The 15,499-nt window shown below is 36.4% G+C and overlaps 1 protein-coding gene across 1 annotated transcript in view; it reads right to left on the reverse strand.

Annotated features, from left to right (window-relative positions):
- Nucleotides 1-676: 676 nt before the first annotated feature.
- Nucleotides 677-15,499, reverse strand: part of daam1b (dishevelled associated activator of morphogenesis 1b) — a 103,144-nt gene continuing 88,321 nt past the window's right edge. Inside the window, exons 18-25 of the mRNA XM_056481503.1 lie at nucleotides 11,243-11,327; nucleotides 9,666-9,772; nucleotides 7,914-8,002; nucleotides 6,346-6,514; nucleotides 6,147-6,254; nucleotides 1,066-1,126; nucleotides 832-979; nucleotides 677-681 (exon numbers count right to left, since the gene is read on the reverse strand). Coding sequence (XP_056337478.1) covers nucleotides 677-681; nucleotides 832-979; nucleotides 1,066-1,126; nucleotides 6,147-6,254; nucleotides 6,346-6,514; nucleotides 7,914-8,002; nucleotides 9,666-9,772; nucleotides 11,243-11,327 — 772 coding nt within the window. The remainder of the gene's footprint in view (nucleotides 682-831; nucleotides 980-1,065; nucleotides 1,127-6,146; nucleotides 6,255-6,345; nucleotides 6,515-7,913; nucleotides 8,003-9,665; nucleotides 9,773-11,242; nucleotides 11,328-15,499) is intronic.

Consider the following 15,499-nt stretch of genomic DNA (forward strand, 5'->3'; position numbering starts at 1 on the left):
ATCAGATAATCATTACCCAGAGGATGATAAATGAGGTTGGTGTCGTGATCATGTTCCTTTCGAGCTCAGGCAACTTGAAAATATGACGATTTTGTTTGATTCGGACGTTTAGAAACTAAACTTATAAGATGGTTGTTGTATAATTTTATTGGTGGTTCCAAATATGTAGTGTAATTTTAAGCTTGGCAAACAGTTTTGGAGAATTTGATGTTTCCCAATTCAGACATAATGCCCGAGCATACTGCCCAAGAGGTGTTTCCGAGGTTGGCCGCCGAGTGTAATGACTTGCCTTAAAAGGACTTTGGCTTTAGGCAACAAACATTTTTCAGCCTAATTTTTGATGACGAAATTAATGACATTATTTCAAACTATTATTTTTATTTTAATTATTGTTTGTTTCTTTTAATAACAAGCAGCAGTCATATCCTTTGGGCTCACGTTAACCAAAGTATGCAGCATTTCACGTAAAATGAATGCCCAGCACCTCATCACGATGCTTGCGTTCTAAAAATCATGACGCTTCCGCTGACAACAACTGAAAGATATGCTTTACACACCCTATTGTTTAGACAGTTGGATTTGTAACCCAAGTTTGCAACTCTTTACAATCCTATTAGCCTTTTATTTACAAAAACATTCCTTTGGTTGAGAGGTTGAGAGTTATTTGCACTTCCTTTCATGCTTTTGCCACAAAAGTAGACACATTTTGCATTATTAAGCTCAACAATTTACTGTTTAATTGAGGGTTCATTTAAACAGCAGTCAAACATTGGCATTTATGGAAACTGACCTCCCTAATACACACACACACACACACACACACCAACAAACAAATTGATGCACTCACCAGCTCTTTGGCCTCACCGAGGGAGTCCTCACACTCAGAGAAGCTAAAACTGGCCACCGTGATGAACTGACTGACCACAGACACAAACTTATCCCCGTACTCCTGAGGACGCTTCTTCTGGAAGTCCAACTCCTGCATGAAACACACAGAAAGATGATGTAGAGATGATCCGCTTGTAAACTTGAGGAGGAGAAAAATAAGAATCGCGCAACACTTACGCTCTCTACGCTCTTCAAGCCACTGCGGAGATTATTGATCTCCTTCTCCAGTTCAGTCATGCTGGAAAGACAGTCAAAGAGATCACAGTCAAGAGGTGCCACTTTTGATCTAAATTCATTTATTTTCTTTTCTGCTTAGTCCTTTTATTAATCAGGAGCCACCACTGTGGAATGAACCGCCAATTATCCAGCACATATATTTACACAGCGGATGCTCTTCCAGCTGCAACCCAACACTGGGAAACTGATTTAAATTACATGAAGATGAAATCTTGTGAGGATGTCTGCTGAAATTTATAACACGTATACGATACAAATCAGTAAGGGATTAGTTGTGTCACGCAGAGATTTATTATAGTTTTATTACATACTGAAACTATTAAATAGAAATATGAACAGAGCTTATAATTAAGGCAAAGTGTACAATTGTATCATATGCAGCAATCTAACATACTTTTACCATTTTTGAAATGTGCCGTTCAAGTCAAATATTTAGGTAATAAGAACTGAGTTTATAACAATCAGTAAGTTATGTTTTTAATCATTACATTCTTTATAAATTCAATTGTATGAAAAAATATTTTAACATACTTGTTTACTCTAAAGTAGGGGTGTCAAAACTCCAACTCAAAGTTCCAACCCTGCTTCAACACATTTACCTGTAGGTTTCAAACAATCCTGAAGGACTCAATTAGTTTGATCAGGTGTGTTTAATTAGGGTTGGAACTAAACTGTGCAGAGTTTGACACCTGTGCTCTAAAGCATATACATTCTAAATTACATTATAATATAATAAATTATATATACAGTTGAAGTCAGAGTTATTTAAATATTTCCCAAATGATGTTTAACAGAGCAAGGAAATTTTCACAGTATATCTGATAAAATGTTTTCTTCTGGAGAAAGTCTTTATTTTGGCTAGAATAAAAGCAGTTTTTAATAAAAAAAAAAAAAAAACATTTTAAGATCAATATTATTAGCCCCTTTAAGCTATATTTTTTCGATAGTCAACAGAACAAACCATCATTATACAAAAACTTGCCTAATTACCCTATCCTGCCTTTTTAACCTAATTAAATTATATGTTTAGCAATGTTTAGCAATGCGTTGAAAAATGAAACAGGGGGCTAATATTTCAGGGGGCTAATAATTCTAACTTTAACTATATATATATAAATATAAAATTAAAAATAACAATTATTAAAGGGTTGAAACATCTTGCCTCACCCTCCCTTATGCTATCTAACATAATTATCTCCACATGTAGTAAAGGCTGACCATTTCTAGCCTTTTATCCAAACAGGTGACACTGATAAGAACCACAGATGCATACACAAGCAATCTTCTGAACTTTAACCCTTATGATAGCACTAAAGTGCTTTTAATGTGTGCGAATGGCTCTATTTAGAGCAGAACTATTCTTAGCAGCAGAAATGACCTTAATAGGACTGAGTCGCCCTTCTTCCTTCATACACACAAACAGGCCATTGTGACAGACCAAACCATCAAAGTACACAGACACATGCCTGTGTGATTGTGGAAAAACCTAACTGCACTTACTGATTAGTCACTCTCACTGTAGCTTATGACTCTGTAATATATTATTTTTCATTTGCTCTCTGGATAAATTACAGTCACTAAAAGCCAGAGGCAAACAAACAGAATCTTTCATTTCTTTTTTTCTATCTTCTCAAATGAGATCACGTTCAAAATTTGTCTTGTGACTTCACTTGCGGACCAAGCATGATTACATTAGTCTCACTGGCGTGACTGAAAAGCAATTTAGTGGCTGTGTATTGTGTCCATTTTATCTGGACTTTAAAAAGTCCTTTCAAGCTCAAAATGAAAATTCTGTCTTCATTTGCTCACCCACATTCCAAAACCATTAGACTTCTGTTCCACAAAGAAAGATATTTTTAATCAAATCTATGAATTTAGATCACTTCAAACTTCCAAACTTTCATTTTTGCTTAAATGAATGAATGAAGGAATACATGTATTTATATAGCACTTCAATAGCACCAGTGCACCCAACACAAACACCAGCTATAAGTGAGAAGGAGAGGCAGTGATACAGTAGAGGCAATATACAGTAGTGGATGGGGATAATTATTAGGCCATGATGGCTAAGGGCCGATGGGATTAAGTCTAGATAGGATACAGCTGCGGATAAACACATCAATATAGCATAATTTTTGTGTTACTGTATAATAATTAATATTTTTACAGTACTGTGATGGTTGAGTATAGTGTTGGTGTAGGGGTAGACATTAAAAAATACAATTTATTGTGTAATTTAATAAATAACATAAATATTACTCTGTACAACTACTGTTTTTCATTACCATTACGGTTGGGTTTGGGGTGGGGGTAGATGCTATTAAAATACAAGTAATGAGAAATTTAATAAATAATAAAAATAATTCTTCTTAACTTCCGGCCACAACCGTATCTGATCTAGCAACAACTGGCTAATGGTGGGAATTTGACCAGGACCTATACCCCTACTCTTCTCAAGAAGGGACATAGGAATTTTAATAAACAAAGAGAGTCAAGACATCGGTTTTGACTCATCCGAAAGAGGGGGCTCCTTACAGTATACTGTTAAACAGTACAGTATAATTCCAAAAAGACAGCATCTACTGTGTGCTCATGTTAGTCTGCCTGTTTCTCCTTATCCTGAGGTTGACATATTGTTGGATCCGGCCTGCATCTAGAGCAGATGGTTGTTGTGGTCATTGATAAGTCAAAAGCACAAGACTGATTCCTGCAATGACCTCAGCGCATTGATCCCACTGGCTAGTCTAGACATCCACCTGGTGACCTACTTGGACCTGCACCTACTCCGTGACAGATGCTAATCATTCTCAAGCCCTTCGGTGTCTTGGGATGCATGTCCAACAATGTGTTTTCAGTGCCAGCTGAGCATTTTTTTTCTGTTGTTGTCAATGACTGTGTAGTCTGGAATTGAGTGTGCATTATAAGCTTAGTGCTGAGGGCTCTGTGTTTTTAAATGCTTTGACAGTTGGAGAAGCGCTCACAGCTTATCACACTTTGCAGCGCAAAAACACTTTAGTGGACACACAGCCTTAAGCCTGGTTTATACTTCTGCGTCGAGTGATCCGCGTGACCCATGTTGCATGCATGCGCGTTGTCGTGCATTCATACTTCTGCGTGCTGTTTGTGTTGCTCTGCAATAACACTTCCGAAACGGCTGCTGGCAGTAGGTTTTTATGTTCTACTGTGTCGAGTTTCTTCGCTGGTGTTTTGTTTTTTCTGAACGATACCTTATTGTAGAAGTAGCTCAAAATTGCTCATTTTGAGGCAGGAACCGGGGGTAGTGCAACAACTTTAATTATAAAGTAAACACAAAACAAAACTTTCCTTCTGAGCTCCTTCACAGGACCTGACACTTGTAAACACTCGCTCCAACGGGTTCACTCAGCTCTCGAGTCAATGCGATGTGTAGTTATATTGTTTGTGAGGTGCATGTCGGCCAGAGCTATGCATCCACGTGCAGGCTGCACCGAAGCACATGTGTGCGCTTGACGCAGAAGTATAAATTAGCCTTTAGACTGCAGCTCTGCCCTTTACTTTGAGCCAGAGGACAATTGATTGAACCTGAATTCTCCAGTTCTTTTCTCCATTTCCAACGTATAGTTGAGTTCCTTGCCACTGTCACATCTGGCTTGCTTGGTTGAGGCTGGTGGAACTGCTCTTCAGCGCATTGTCCTTCAACAGTGACATTTGTATTAAATTGAATTGAATACGTTTTTATTTCACTAGATCCAACCAGCATTCTACCACATCTCTCCTGCCTGCTTGATATGCTGGAATGTTCTAAATCTAAAATATTTTTACTGTTATTAACAATCTTAAGCTGCTTTAACACAATCTACATTGAAAGAGTGCTATAACAATAAAACTGACTTAACTTGTGTCCCTGTCAATTTACTGGGTCACCAGGACCCACAATTTCCACTGGGTGAACATCCCCTGCTGTTCTCACTAACACCACTAACACAGCAACACAGATTTCCCAGGTGGTCTACCATCCTGACCAGGCTCAGCACTGATTAGCTTCATTAGGCATTTATGAGGTCTTGTGCTGCAGAGTGATATGGCTGCGATATAAATATAGTATCAACACGAATCATTAATCATTGAACACAAACAAAAGGTTAACAGTACATGCTTGATGTGCAGGTACTGGTTTTTGCAGAAGTTCAAATCTCCAACGGACCAAAAAGAATTAGCATCCTTGATTTTTGAGGAAATCCAAACATTGGTTTATTCTTGATTGCGATATTTAAGATCAATTGAGGTTTAGGGCCAATTCCAAATATCTTTTTAGGACCTTCAAAGGGCACTTTGAGAAGGGGATACCATTTCTACCTTAGGGACGTTCCACCAAGGTTTAACATCTAAATCTCTTCATGATGGGCACTTGTAAGTAATTTAATGAAGGGAACATATCCAAGGGTCATGCACTACACTCTTCAAATAACTCATTTGAAAGACTGCCTTTTGTAGGGAGTAGGGCATAGGGGTGTTTACTTTCTTTTGGAATTTGACCTTATTCTTGGTTGTCATGTCAGACCTTCCGCAAGAACCAGAGGACAAGAAACCTCTCCAAAAATGATTGAAGGGCCACATGAGTTCACAAACAATGACAGAATTTTCATATTAGACTGAACTAACCCATGACTCCCAAGCGTAACACTCACAATTTGGCCCAAAAGTACTGGAACACACTTCACAGCAGCACACAGAACTGAAGAGGTCATGGAGGGGAGAGGTATTCGCACACTCTTTGCTATCTATCTCTCAGCCACTTATATATTTCAGCACCTAAAGCCAGGAGAGTCCAGGGCCCCATTTCCACCAACTATAATTTAGGGTTTCGCTCTGCAACCAAAAGCTTGTGTGACCCACAGCGTGGATTTAAGCCCAGTGGTGGGTGGGGGTGACACCGCAAATACTATTTCCAAAATCCATTTAACACAAGTAGACCCTAAAGACCTTTAAATCGCAAAGCCGACGAAAGAAGCACACACTAGGCTCTCCACAGCTATACCTACTTGACTTTTGCAGCTTCCGGCACGTTCTTCAGTTCCTCTTGGAAGAGCATGACTTTGGAGTACTTCTTTTCCAGAATGGTGATCAGGTAGTGTAGGAGAGTGATATTCCTGCAATGGGACAATAAAAGCGGGAATATAATATCTCTGAACCATTGAGTGTTCTTTATTTTGTCATAAACACTATGGTATGTCATCTCACTTGTCAATGCTGGACTTGGTGTCTGCAATCTTGTTGAGCGAGGAGATTTTGAAGCCGTATGCATTTCCTCTTTGTCCTTTGTTCATGTAGTTTCCAAACGCCAGCACCACCTCCAGCAACTGCTTGAAATTTTTGCTGTGCAGCACCTCCTTTGAGGCTTTGGTCAGTGCTGAAAAATAAAATACACATTCGTGTTCATGAACTATGCACTGGAACAGCACTTACAAGTACTAGCACAAATACAAGCGCTTATAAAATGCAGACTGTGTCAAAGCTGATTCATAGAGATCAACAGGAAATTCGTTTTGAAGGCAGTGTGTCAATACGATTGACACAACTTGAGGTTGAATTAATTTTTTAACGTGTGAAAATTACGGACTTCTGGTTCAAGTCAAAGTTTGTCACTTACAATACAATTTAAGCTGTAGCACATATTTTATATATCATATAACTTGAGTAAAATATCATGGTTTTTTTTTTTTGTGCTTTTTTCTGTAAACTACGAATGACATTTCGTACAAATTTTAAATACAAATTTGTCGTGTTGAGCTTTTTTGGCACAAGATAACAAAAAGGTGCTTTGTTTCCAGACATGATTATGTTTTCAGGCATTATACTCATTATTGAAACTTCAGAAGAGATAATGAACCAATATTTGATGAAATAACAATGATTTTCGATGACAACCAATGGAAAAGTTGGTAAAACAGTCCTGGAATACATTCATTTGATTGAAAAATGCACCATTTGATATTTACTGTTATTGTATAATGTATATCCAAGAGATTCAAGAGAAAAGAGATTCTTAGCTTTTGCCTGTGTAAATGTAAATTATTGAACTTATATGTAATATGTAAGATACAATATGTAATTTATATATATATATTTTTTTAAATATAAAAAAAATCTAGTTTATACTGTTGTTACAGTTGAAGTCAGAATTATTAAACCCCTTTTAAATTTTCTTAAATGATGTTTAACAGAGCAAGAAAATGTTCACAGTATGTTTGATAATATTTTTTCTCCTGGAGAAAGTCTTATTTGTTTTATTTCGGCTAGAATAAAAGCAGTTTTTACATTTTTTAAAATCCATTTTTTAGGTCAAAATTATTAGGCCCTTTGCACAATTTTTTCCCCTATAGTCTACAAAACAAACTATACATGCCTAGTTAACCCAATTAACCTAGTTAAGCCTTTAAATATCACTTTAGGCTGTATAGAAGTGTCTTGAAAAATATCTAGTCAAATATTATATTCTGTCATCATGGCAAAGATAAAATAAATCAGTTATTAGAAATAAGTTATTAAAACTATTATGTTTAGAAATGTGTTGAAAAAATAATTTCCCCATGAAACAGTAATTGGGAAAAAAATAAACAGGGGGGCTAATAATTCATGGGGCTAATAATTCTGACTTCGACTGTACTTTAATTTACTTGGCTAAATGTGACTGTCGTTCCAAACACAAACATATAATTGTCAGAAAAAAGTAATATATAATAATAATCATTGACTAATAGTCACAAGCTTTTGTAAAAGAAAAGTATTTCAAATGCACATTCACACACCTTCTACTTTAGGTTTAATTTCTGCAATCCTCTCAGCAAACTTCTTTTTGAAGTACAAAGACTGTAACCTCTGCTGGTAATGGTTTATTCTGCGGGAAGGACAAGGAAAAAGAAAGAGAGAGTACAGAACATTAAATATAAAAGCAAGGTCCATTAAAAGAACAGACCACTCCATAACCCATAATGGTTCCTAAATGAGCTGTACAACATTTTATTGTCCTGCTTGTGACACAATAAAACGCATATGATCTGTACACACAGCATTAATGTTTCCACTGAATACAGAGCAAACAGCCTGAACCTGACGCTGCTGTGTTGCATTCAGCACTCGAGTGCCAAGGGCCGTCACTTTGGTTACTGCACTCTTTACTGAGGGCCTAAACACAGCCTAGAGACTAAAACCAGACAACCCGGTGGATTGTTGGAACGATTTCCCTTCCACAGCGGAGTGAAAAAATAAAAAAACTCACTAGGGTCTCATAAATAGAGGAAGAAAAAGCAAGCCAGCCAAGGCACCTGTGCTTTGTTTGGCTAATCTCCTCTGCTAGAAAGCATAAAGCTGCTGCATAGCTGCGATGAGATAGTGATTATTTGGTTTCAGCAAATATTGATGTTGAACGGGATCTGACCAGATCAATGTGTCACCCAGGATTCATAACACGTTTGCTTCCTTCCTACCTGCAGGAAATCACATTTCCTCCTGACAAACACTGCATGTGGAAAATGAAACAGAGCTGAATGTGTTGGTGCACCTTTGTGGGTGGCCTTCATGTGTGAGATATCCTTCACCAGGTCAACATTAAAATGTTAAGTAGAGAAAGATGCACCAAAATTAAAAAATCTGGATGCACTTGGCCCGAAATCCAACATCAAAAAAAGCTTTAGCAATTAGTAAGTAATTTAGTTTTAAAAATTATAATAAGCAAACTCACGAACTTACTGTAAGTTATACTGATTTAAAAAAACACGTCAATAAAAGGTGTTATTTTACCAGTGTTGCCATCACAGCACAGTGGCACTATTGCAATCAGCAGGAACAACTATACTATATATAAATATCCTGTCTGTGCGGTATTTAAACAAAATTTTCTATTCTGGTAAGCATGTGTGGTGCAGTACATACATAGATATTAGGGGTGTAATGAGACACTTACTCATTTACTCAAATAATAGTGACTTTACATCTCACAATTTTGACTATTTTCTTACACACATAATCTTTATCTCATGAATGAAACCTTTAAAAAACTCTCATCTTTATCTCTGTAGTTTTTTATTTTTCACAGCTGCGACTTTACATCATCATTACAACCTTAGCTAAAAATCGTTTTTCCCCCCAGAACTGTCACAGTTGTGATTTTAGATCTTAAAATTATGACTTTATATCTCATAAATATGGCCTTGTAGCTCACAGTTAGTACTTTCCCAAATTTACAACATACAAGCCAATCAGCAAAGCATGGGTATGTGCAACAGACTAACTTGCTTAAGTCATCAGATTCATACAACTAAACATACATACAACTAAATGAGGCTCTTTGTGATTAAAGTAGAGTTGTGGGAGCAAAGGGAAAATGTAAATTAAATTAGGGCTTATTCTCAATCGTGATGCGTTTTTAACTTACTTTTACCCTAGATGCAGAATATTGTAGTGTTCAACTTTTTCTGTTCTTTAAAATGTGAATGTGTCTACATCAAAATGTCCTTAAACGATCACAAAGGCTTTCGTGTTTAACTGATTAATTGTCCTACCTGCTCATTTCATAGAGGAAACGGTCTGCTTTCGCCATGCGGTCCAGCTCATGTTTGTGCTCTTCTAGAAGATCCACGTCACTCTTCTCTGGAACAAACTTCAGCATCTGGAGCATTGAAAAAAACACCCTTAATTAGAACAGATTTTAAAAAATCTAACATTACACTACAAAAGTAATTCCTTATATACAAATGGTTTAAATTTGCCTGAAATCTTAGTCATGGGTCAAAACAATAAAGAAAATAAAGAAAACGGTCACTCTATTAACTTTGCAATGACTCCACGATGTTCTAAACTGTGGTGATGGTCAACCATGACTACAATCCCACAACTTGTGACTATTGCAGATGCTCACATTGCAATATCGATGCTTAAACGACATACACTCACCAGCCACTTTAGGTACACCTGTCCAGCTGCTCATTAACGCAATTTTTTTTATCAGCCAATCGCATGGCAGCAACTTAATGCATTTGGGCATGTAGACATGGTCCACACGATTTGTCGCATTTCAAACAAAGCATAAGAATGGGGAAGAAAGGTGATTTAAGTGAACAGAAATTTGAGGATACAATTCACACAGGCTCACCAAAATTGGACAATAGAAGATTGGAAAATGTTGCCTGGTCTGATGAGTCTCGATTTCTGCTGCGACATTCGGATGACAGGGTCAGAATTTGGCGTCAACAACATGAAAGCATGGATCCATCCTGCCTTGTATCAACGGTTTAGGCTGCTGGTGGTGTTATGGTGTGTGGGATATTTTCTTGGCACAAATTAAGCCCATTAGTACCAATTGAGCATTGTGTCAACGCCACAGCCTACCACAGCAACAAAGTATTGTTGCTGACCATGTTCATCCCTTTACATTGTACCCATCTTCTGAAGGCTATTTCCAGCAGGATAACGTGCCATGTCATAAAGCATGAATCATCTCAGACTGGTTTCTTGAACATGACAATAAGTTCACTGTACTCAAATGGCCTCCACAATCACCAGATCTCAATCCAGTTATGCACCTATGGGATGTGGATGGGAGAGTCACATCATGAGTGTGCAGAGACAAATCTGCAGCAACTGCATGATGCTGTCATGTCAGTATGGAATATTTCTAGTAAAACATATGCTGGATAAATTGGCAGTTCATTCTGCTGTGGCGACCCAAGATTATTAAAGGGAATAAGCCAAAAAGAAAATGAATGAATCTAATAAAATGTATTGACAATTGTCCAAAATCCAATACACAGGAATGAATGGTACACATGTGAAGTCTGTCTATTTGATGACTAGTCTAGTTTTGGACTATAGTTTGACGTTTGCTGTATGTTCACTGACAGACCAAATTTAGCTTTTTTTTAGCCAAGACATCTAAGTTTGGACATCTATTACATGTTTTTAAGCACAAAATTGCTGGGTTGAAATGCAACTATTTACCATTATACCAAACTCAAATCTCTCAAAACTATAAGGGTATATTTTAGAAAGAGACAGAAGTGAGAGAAAAAGATTTTCCATACAGGTTAGCCATATTAAATCCATACAGCCATTTTTTAATGCAGAATGTCTGGACACTCACCTGCTCCAGCATGTCCTTGGGCAAATCTTCCTGTTCATCCATAGTCAGAATGGCTCTCTTTATTTCCTCATTGGAAAGTTTCAATCTGCAACACAAAAACAGGACGTACAGATCAAGCAGACTGGGACAAATAAATTCACCCATGACACATGAGCGATAGATACACATCAACTCCACAAACTCTTAATAATCACACACAAAAAAAGGAAATTGCTAGGAATTTCCTCCCGTTACATCAGTTTTTCTTTGGCATGCGGCGTAAATAAATTAGTGTATGTTATTTAGAAGAGCTATTAATCTTGAGGCCCGATGTTGAACCCAAATGTTTGTTCCAGTTACCAAGAATTTCCTGGCTAACACTATATATCATTACTGGAGAGAAGAAGTGATATTATCGCATGACTCACATAAGTTAACCCAGCATTTGACTGCTTTAAATAATCTGTGATCGTCGCTCTTTACGTCTCATTTGTGGCCAGTTTGTCAAATTTAGTTCCTGCCCTTTCCACTGATTTGTTTGAGCTTTGTATGACAAGGATGCCGTTAAAACAAGCTGACAATCTAGGGAAGATAAATATAACGTCAGATTTTCTTTGACAGAGACATTAGTATATGGCAAGCTGCTTTAGCATTTAATTCATAAACAGTACTAGTATCCATTTTCTTTTATTCTCTATATCTACTTTTCCATTTAGTACTTGTGCATTAGCTGTTAGTACTACTTGATACAGGTGTTAATTTAATAGACACTAACATGTATTAAATAGATACTACTTTTTTATTAGATTATTGTACTTCTTTAATTAGTGACTAATAGCTATTCTATTGTTAATAGTAACTAACTAACTGGTTTTGAGTTGTATTTTTTTCTGATTGTGACTAGAATATCATTAATTATTCACTTTGTTCTTGTACCTTTTTAAAGATACAGTGCTTAATAATCTGTTTATAGTTCTTATGGCATACTCTTATAAATTAATTTGATACTAATTCTTCTTTATCATTACTTATTCATCATAGTAGTGCATATTAAATATAAACCATTAATTATTTATTATATAATAGTAGTTATTGATTACCTAACAGATACTATATTACTATAATCTACGTATGTACTATTCTATTACTAGAATGCATCTATTCTAATATGTACTAGTACATATTTATTTGTATTACTAGTATAGTCAAACTTGAATATATGTACTAGTCAAAATAAAGTGTTGATATCTTAACACCAGATCCCCATAGAAGAATCAATGCACCCTAATAGTAATTACTGAAAAATGTGCCAGAATTTGGCAAGAATGGCTATTTTTCATCTGTAGACCCCTTTCAGAATGTTAAAAAGTTACACCTAAAATAGAAGCACAGCATAATAACATGGAATACACTATCATATATTAAATACACACAAAAAAGAAGCAAAAAACAAAAACAGATTGATGGCAGCAGAAGAGGACAAACAGTACAAATAAGTGTCAAAATACAGTACTAATGCTGACAATGCTGATTTGTCAATGACCTGGTTTTAACATGAAACTGAAAAGAACGAAAAATGATGGGATGGAGTTGGGATGGAGTTCCATTCCCTAGCAGCTTTCACTAAAAGTACAGACTGATTGAGTTTACTTTTTTTGACAGGAATAATAAAATCCCCTCTTTCACCAACTCTAGTAGTTCGGTGGACAGTCATTCTAACTTTCACAAACTGATTTAGTGGTGAAGTCGGGTTATGTAAAGTCTTATACAGTAAACAAATATGTACATATTTAATTACATTTTCCCAATTAAGCAGGTTGTATTTCTTTAATATTGAACAATGGTGAAATTGAACTGAGTTTTTATCAAGGGTTTGTAAGGATTGTTTGTACAATGATTCAAGTAGCTTCAAAGTAGTAATGCTAGCTTGGGACCAAGTGGTTAAACAATATGTGATAAGAGAAATGATGATGGAGTGATAATAGATTAGGGCAGCTCCGGTTTCCCCCACAAGTCCAAAAACATGCGGTACAGGTAAATTGGGTAAGCTAAATAGTCCTTAGTGTATGTGTATGAATGAGAGTGTATGGATGTTTCCCAGTGATGGGTTGCAGCTGGAAGGGCATCCGCTGAGTAAAACATATGCTGTATAAGTTGGCGGTTCATTCCACTGTGGCAACCCCAGATTAATAAAGGGACTAAGCCGAAAAGAAAATGAATAAATGAATGAATATGCAAAATAATTTACTTAAAGGAATAGTTCACCCAAAATGAAAATTTCTGTTATTATTTTCTCACCTTTTACTGTTTTCAAACATTTATGAGTTTTGTTTTTAAGTTAAATACACACATGAAAGATCATCTTCTGTGTTTGACAGAAGAAAGAAACTCATAAAGGTTTGGAAGCATTCGAGAGTGAGTAAATAGTGAGTAAATTAAAACTTTTAGGTTAACTATCCCTTTAACACCCACGTCAAAATATAACGAGATTCTGTCCACCAGAACATATATTTTTATATCACTATCCTTGTTGTGCAGTCGCATACAGCCACTTGTGATTTTGACTGTCCACCTATTGGACATTTAAAGTATTGTGCTATATATCTGGATTACTTTCTGTTTCTCTCAGTGTGCAGTCGAAAGTAACACACATGCATATTATTTCTGGGGCTGATTTAAACGTTGAAATATATGTCCTTAAGTGCTTTATTTTTACCAAAGTTCTATTTTTGCAAATATTATCTAATTATTATCAGTTTTATACCATCTGTATTTTGTTGTACAAACACCTCTAAAGTAACTTAGAAGTTATGCTGGTAGTGTAAATATGATAATTTGCTAATATTCGATTCAAATGGTCTCATTAATAGATTTACCTCATATGCATATTAAGATATGTATAAAAATGTGCATTAGTAAAGTTTTACTGCTGGCTGAATTGAACAAGTTAAAGTAAGTGTGAATATGTACATACTTTCCTCCACTTTGTTGTAGTTTTAAAAAAAGAAAGATATTGAGAAGAACAATTGCCAGTAAAGTCACTAAAGTTACCCAATTTGCTTTCTGCTGTTGTACTGTATGCTATCTGTTAAACTTTTGATTTAACAGCCTATTGCCAACCAGTGCCCGGCCACAAGCCTATTGCAACCAGTGCCTGTTATAAAATTGTAGTATTTTCATAGCAATTTATACTACCTCTTCAGTATGTACAGCAATAAATAAGAATCTTTGACCGCATATACTCTGGGGAAGAATGTCTGAGTGCATCAATTACATCAAGTTTCCAATTTTTTCTTGTGCTTAAATGTTAAAACGGCCCTCCTATGAATTGTCAGTCACTGATATGGCCCCCAGCCAATTTGAGTTTGAGACCCCTGCTTTAACGTAAAGAAAATACTAGTAGCATGAAAATGTGTTTAATAGATTCATTGTTAAAACAGCTTGCCATATTCGGAACATCCCAAAGGAAATTCTCCAATGCGGCTCGCCAGTCTAGATAGCAAACTAATGATAGACGGGTCCAGTGATCCACTGATCCAGGGTCAGCTCTGCGTGGACTACAAGCCAAGACGAGCAGGTGTTTGACAGGTCTGAGATCAGTGTTGGAGAGCAGCATTCACTCTCAAGCCAGAATCCAGAAAGACTGTAAACCACAGCAGCATTGTGAAACAAAGCCAAAGCTGTTTCCATGTTCAAGTCGAGGATGTTTGTGCCAAGCAGAGCTTCCAGTTTTCAGTGTTCTTTCTAACAAACTTTTTCAAGTTTAAAGGAGTCAGTGAAGTTGAACTCCGGGAGGAAAAGAATGAAATGATGCCAGCGTCAGTTCATTTAGAGGCAAGCCAGCGGCATTATTAGGTCATTAGAGTAACCGCAAGACTCCCTGCTTTATTATCTAATCAGTAAATAATAAGCTGGAGACACAGTGGGGAGAAAATCTTGCAGAGTCGCGGAGATTTTTCCATTTCATGTGGTCACAGACGCTTTACCCTGATTGTGAAATGCCATGATTCAATCCTTTAAAAAACAAAATCAAAGCTTTTTAACCTTTAGTCTGTGCGTTAGCTTTGAGGCCATCTGTATGTGCTGGTGTTGATGTGGACTGAATTCACTTTTAGTAGACAGATTAATAGGTATTTTGTTTTTAACTTCAGTACTGTACTGTACGCAGATTTATGTCCAGCCTAAACTAATAATTTCTCAAATAAATCATTCGTACTATATGTTTCTGTCTATTATTTTACAATAAAAAAAATAAGTGGTATGTGAAAAGACTAAAAT

This window comes from Danio aesculapii, chromosome 20 (genome assembly GCF_903798145.1).
Source record: "Danio aesculapii chromosome 20, fDanAes4.1, whole genome shotgun sequence".
Taxonomy (NCBI): Eukaryota; Metazoa; Chordata; class Actinopteri; order Cypriniformes; family Danionidae; genus Danio; species Danio aesculapii.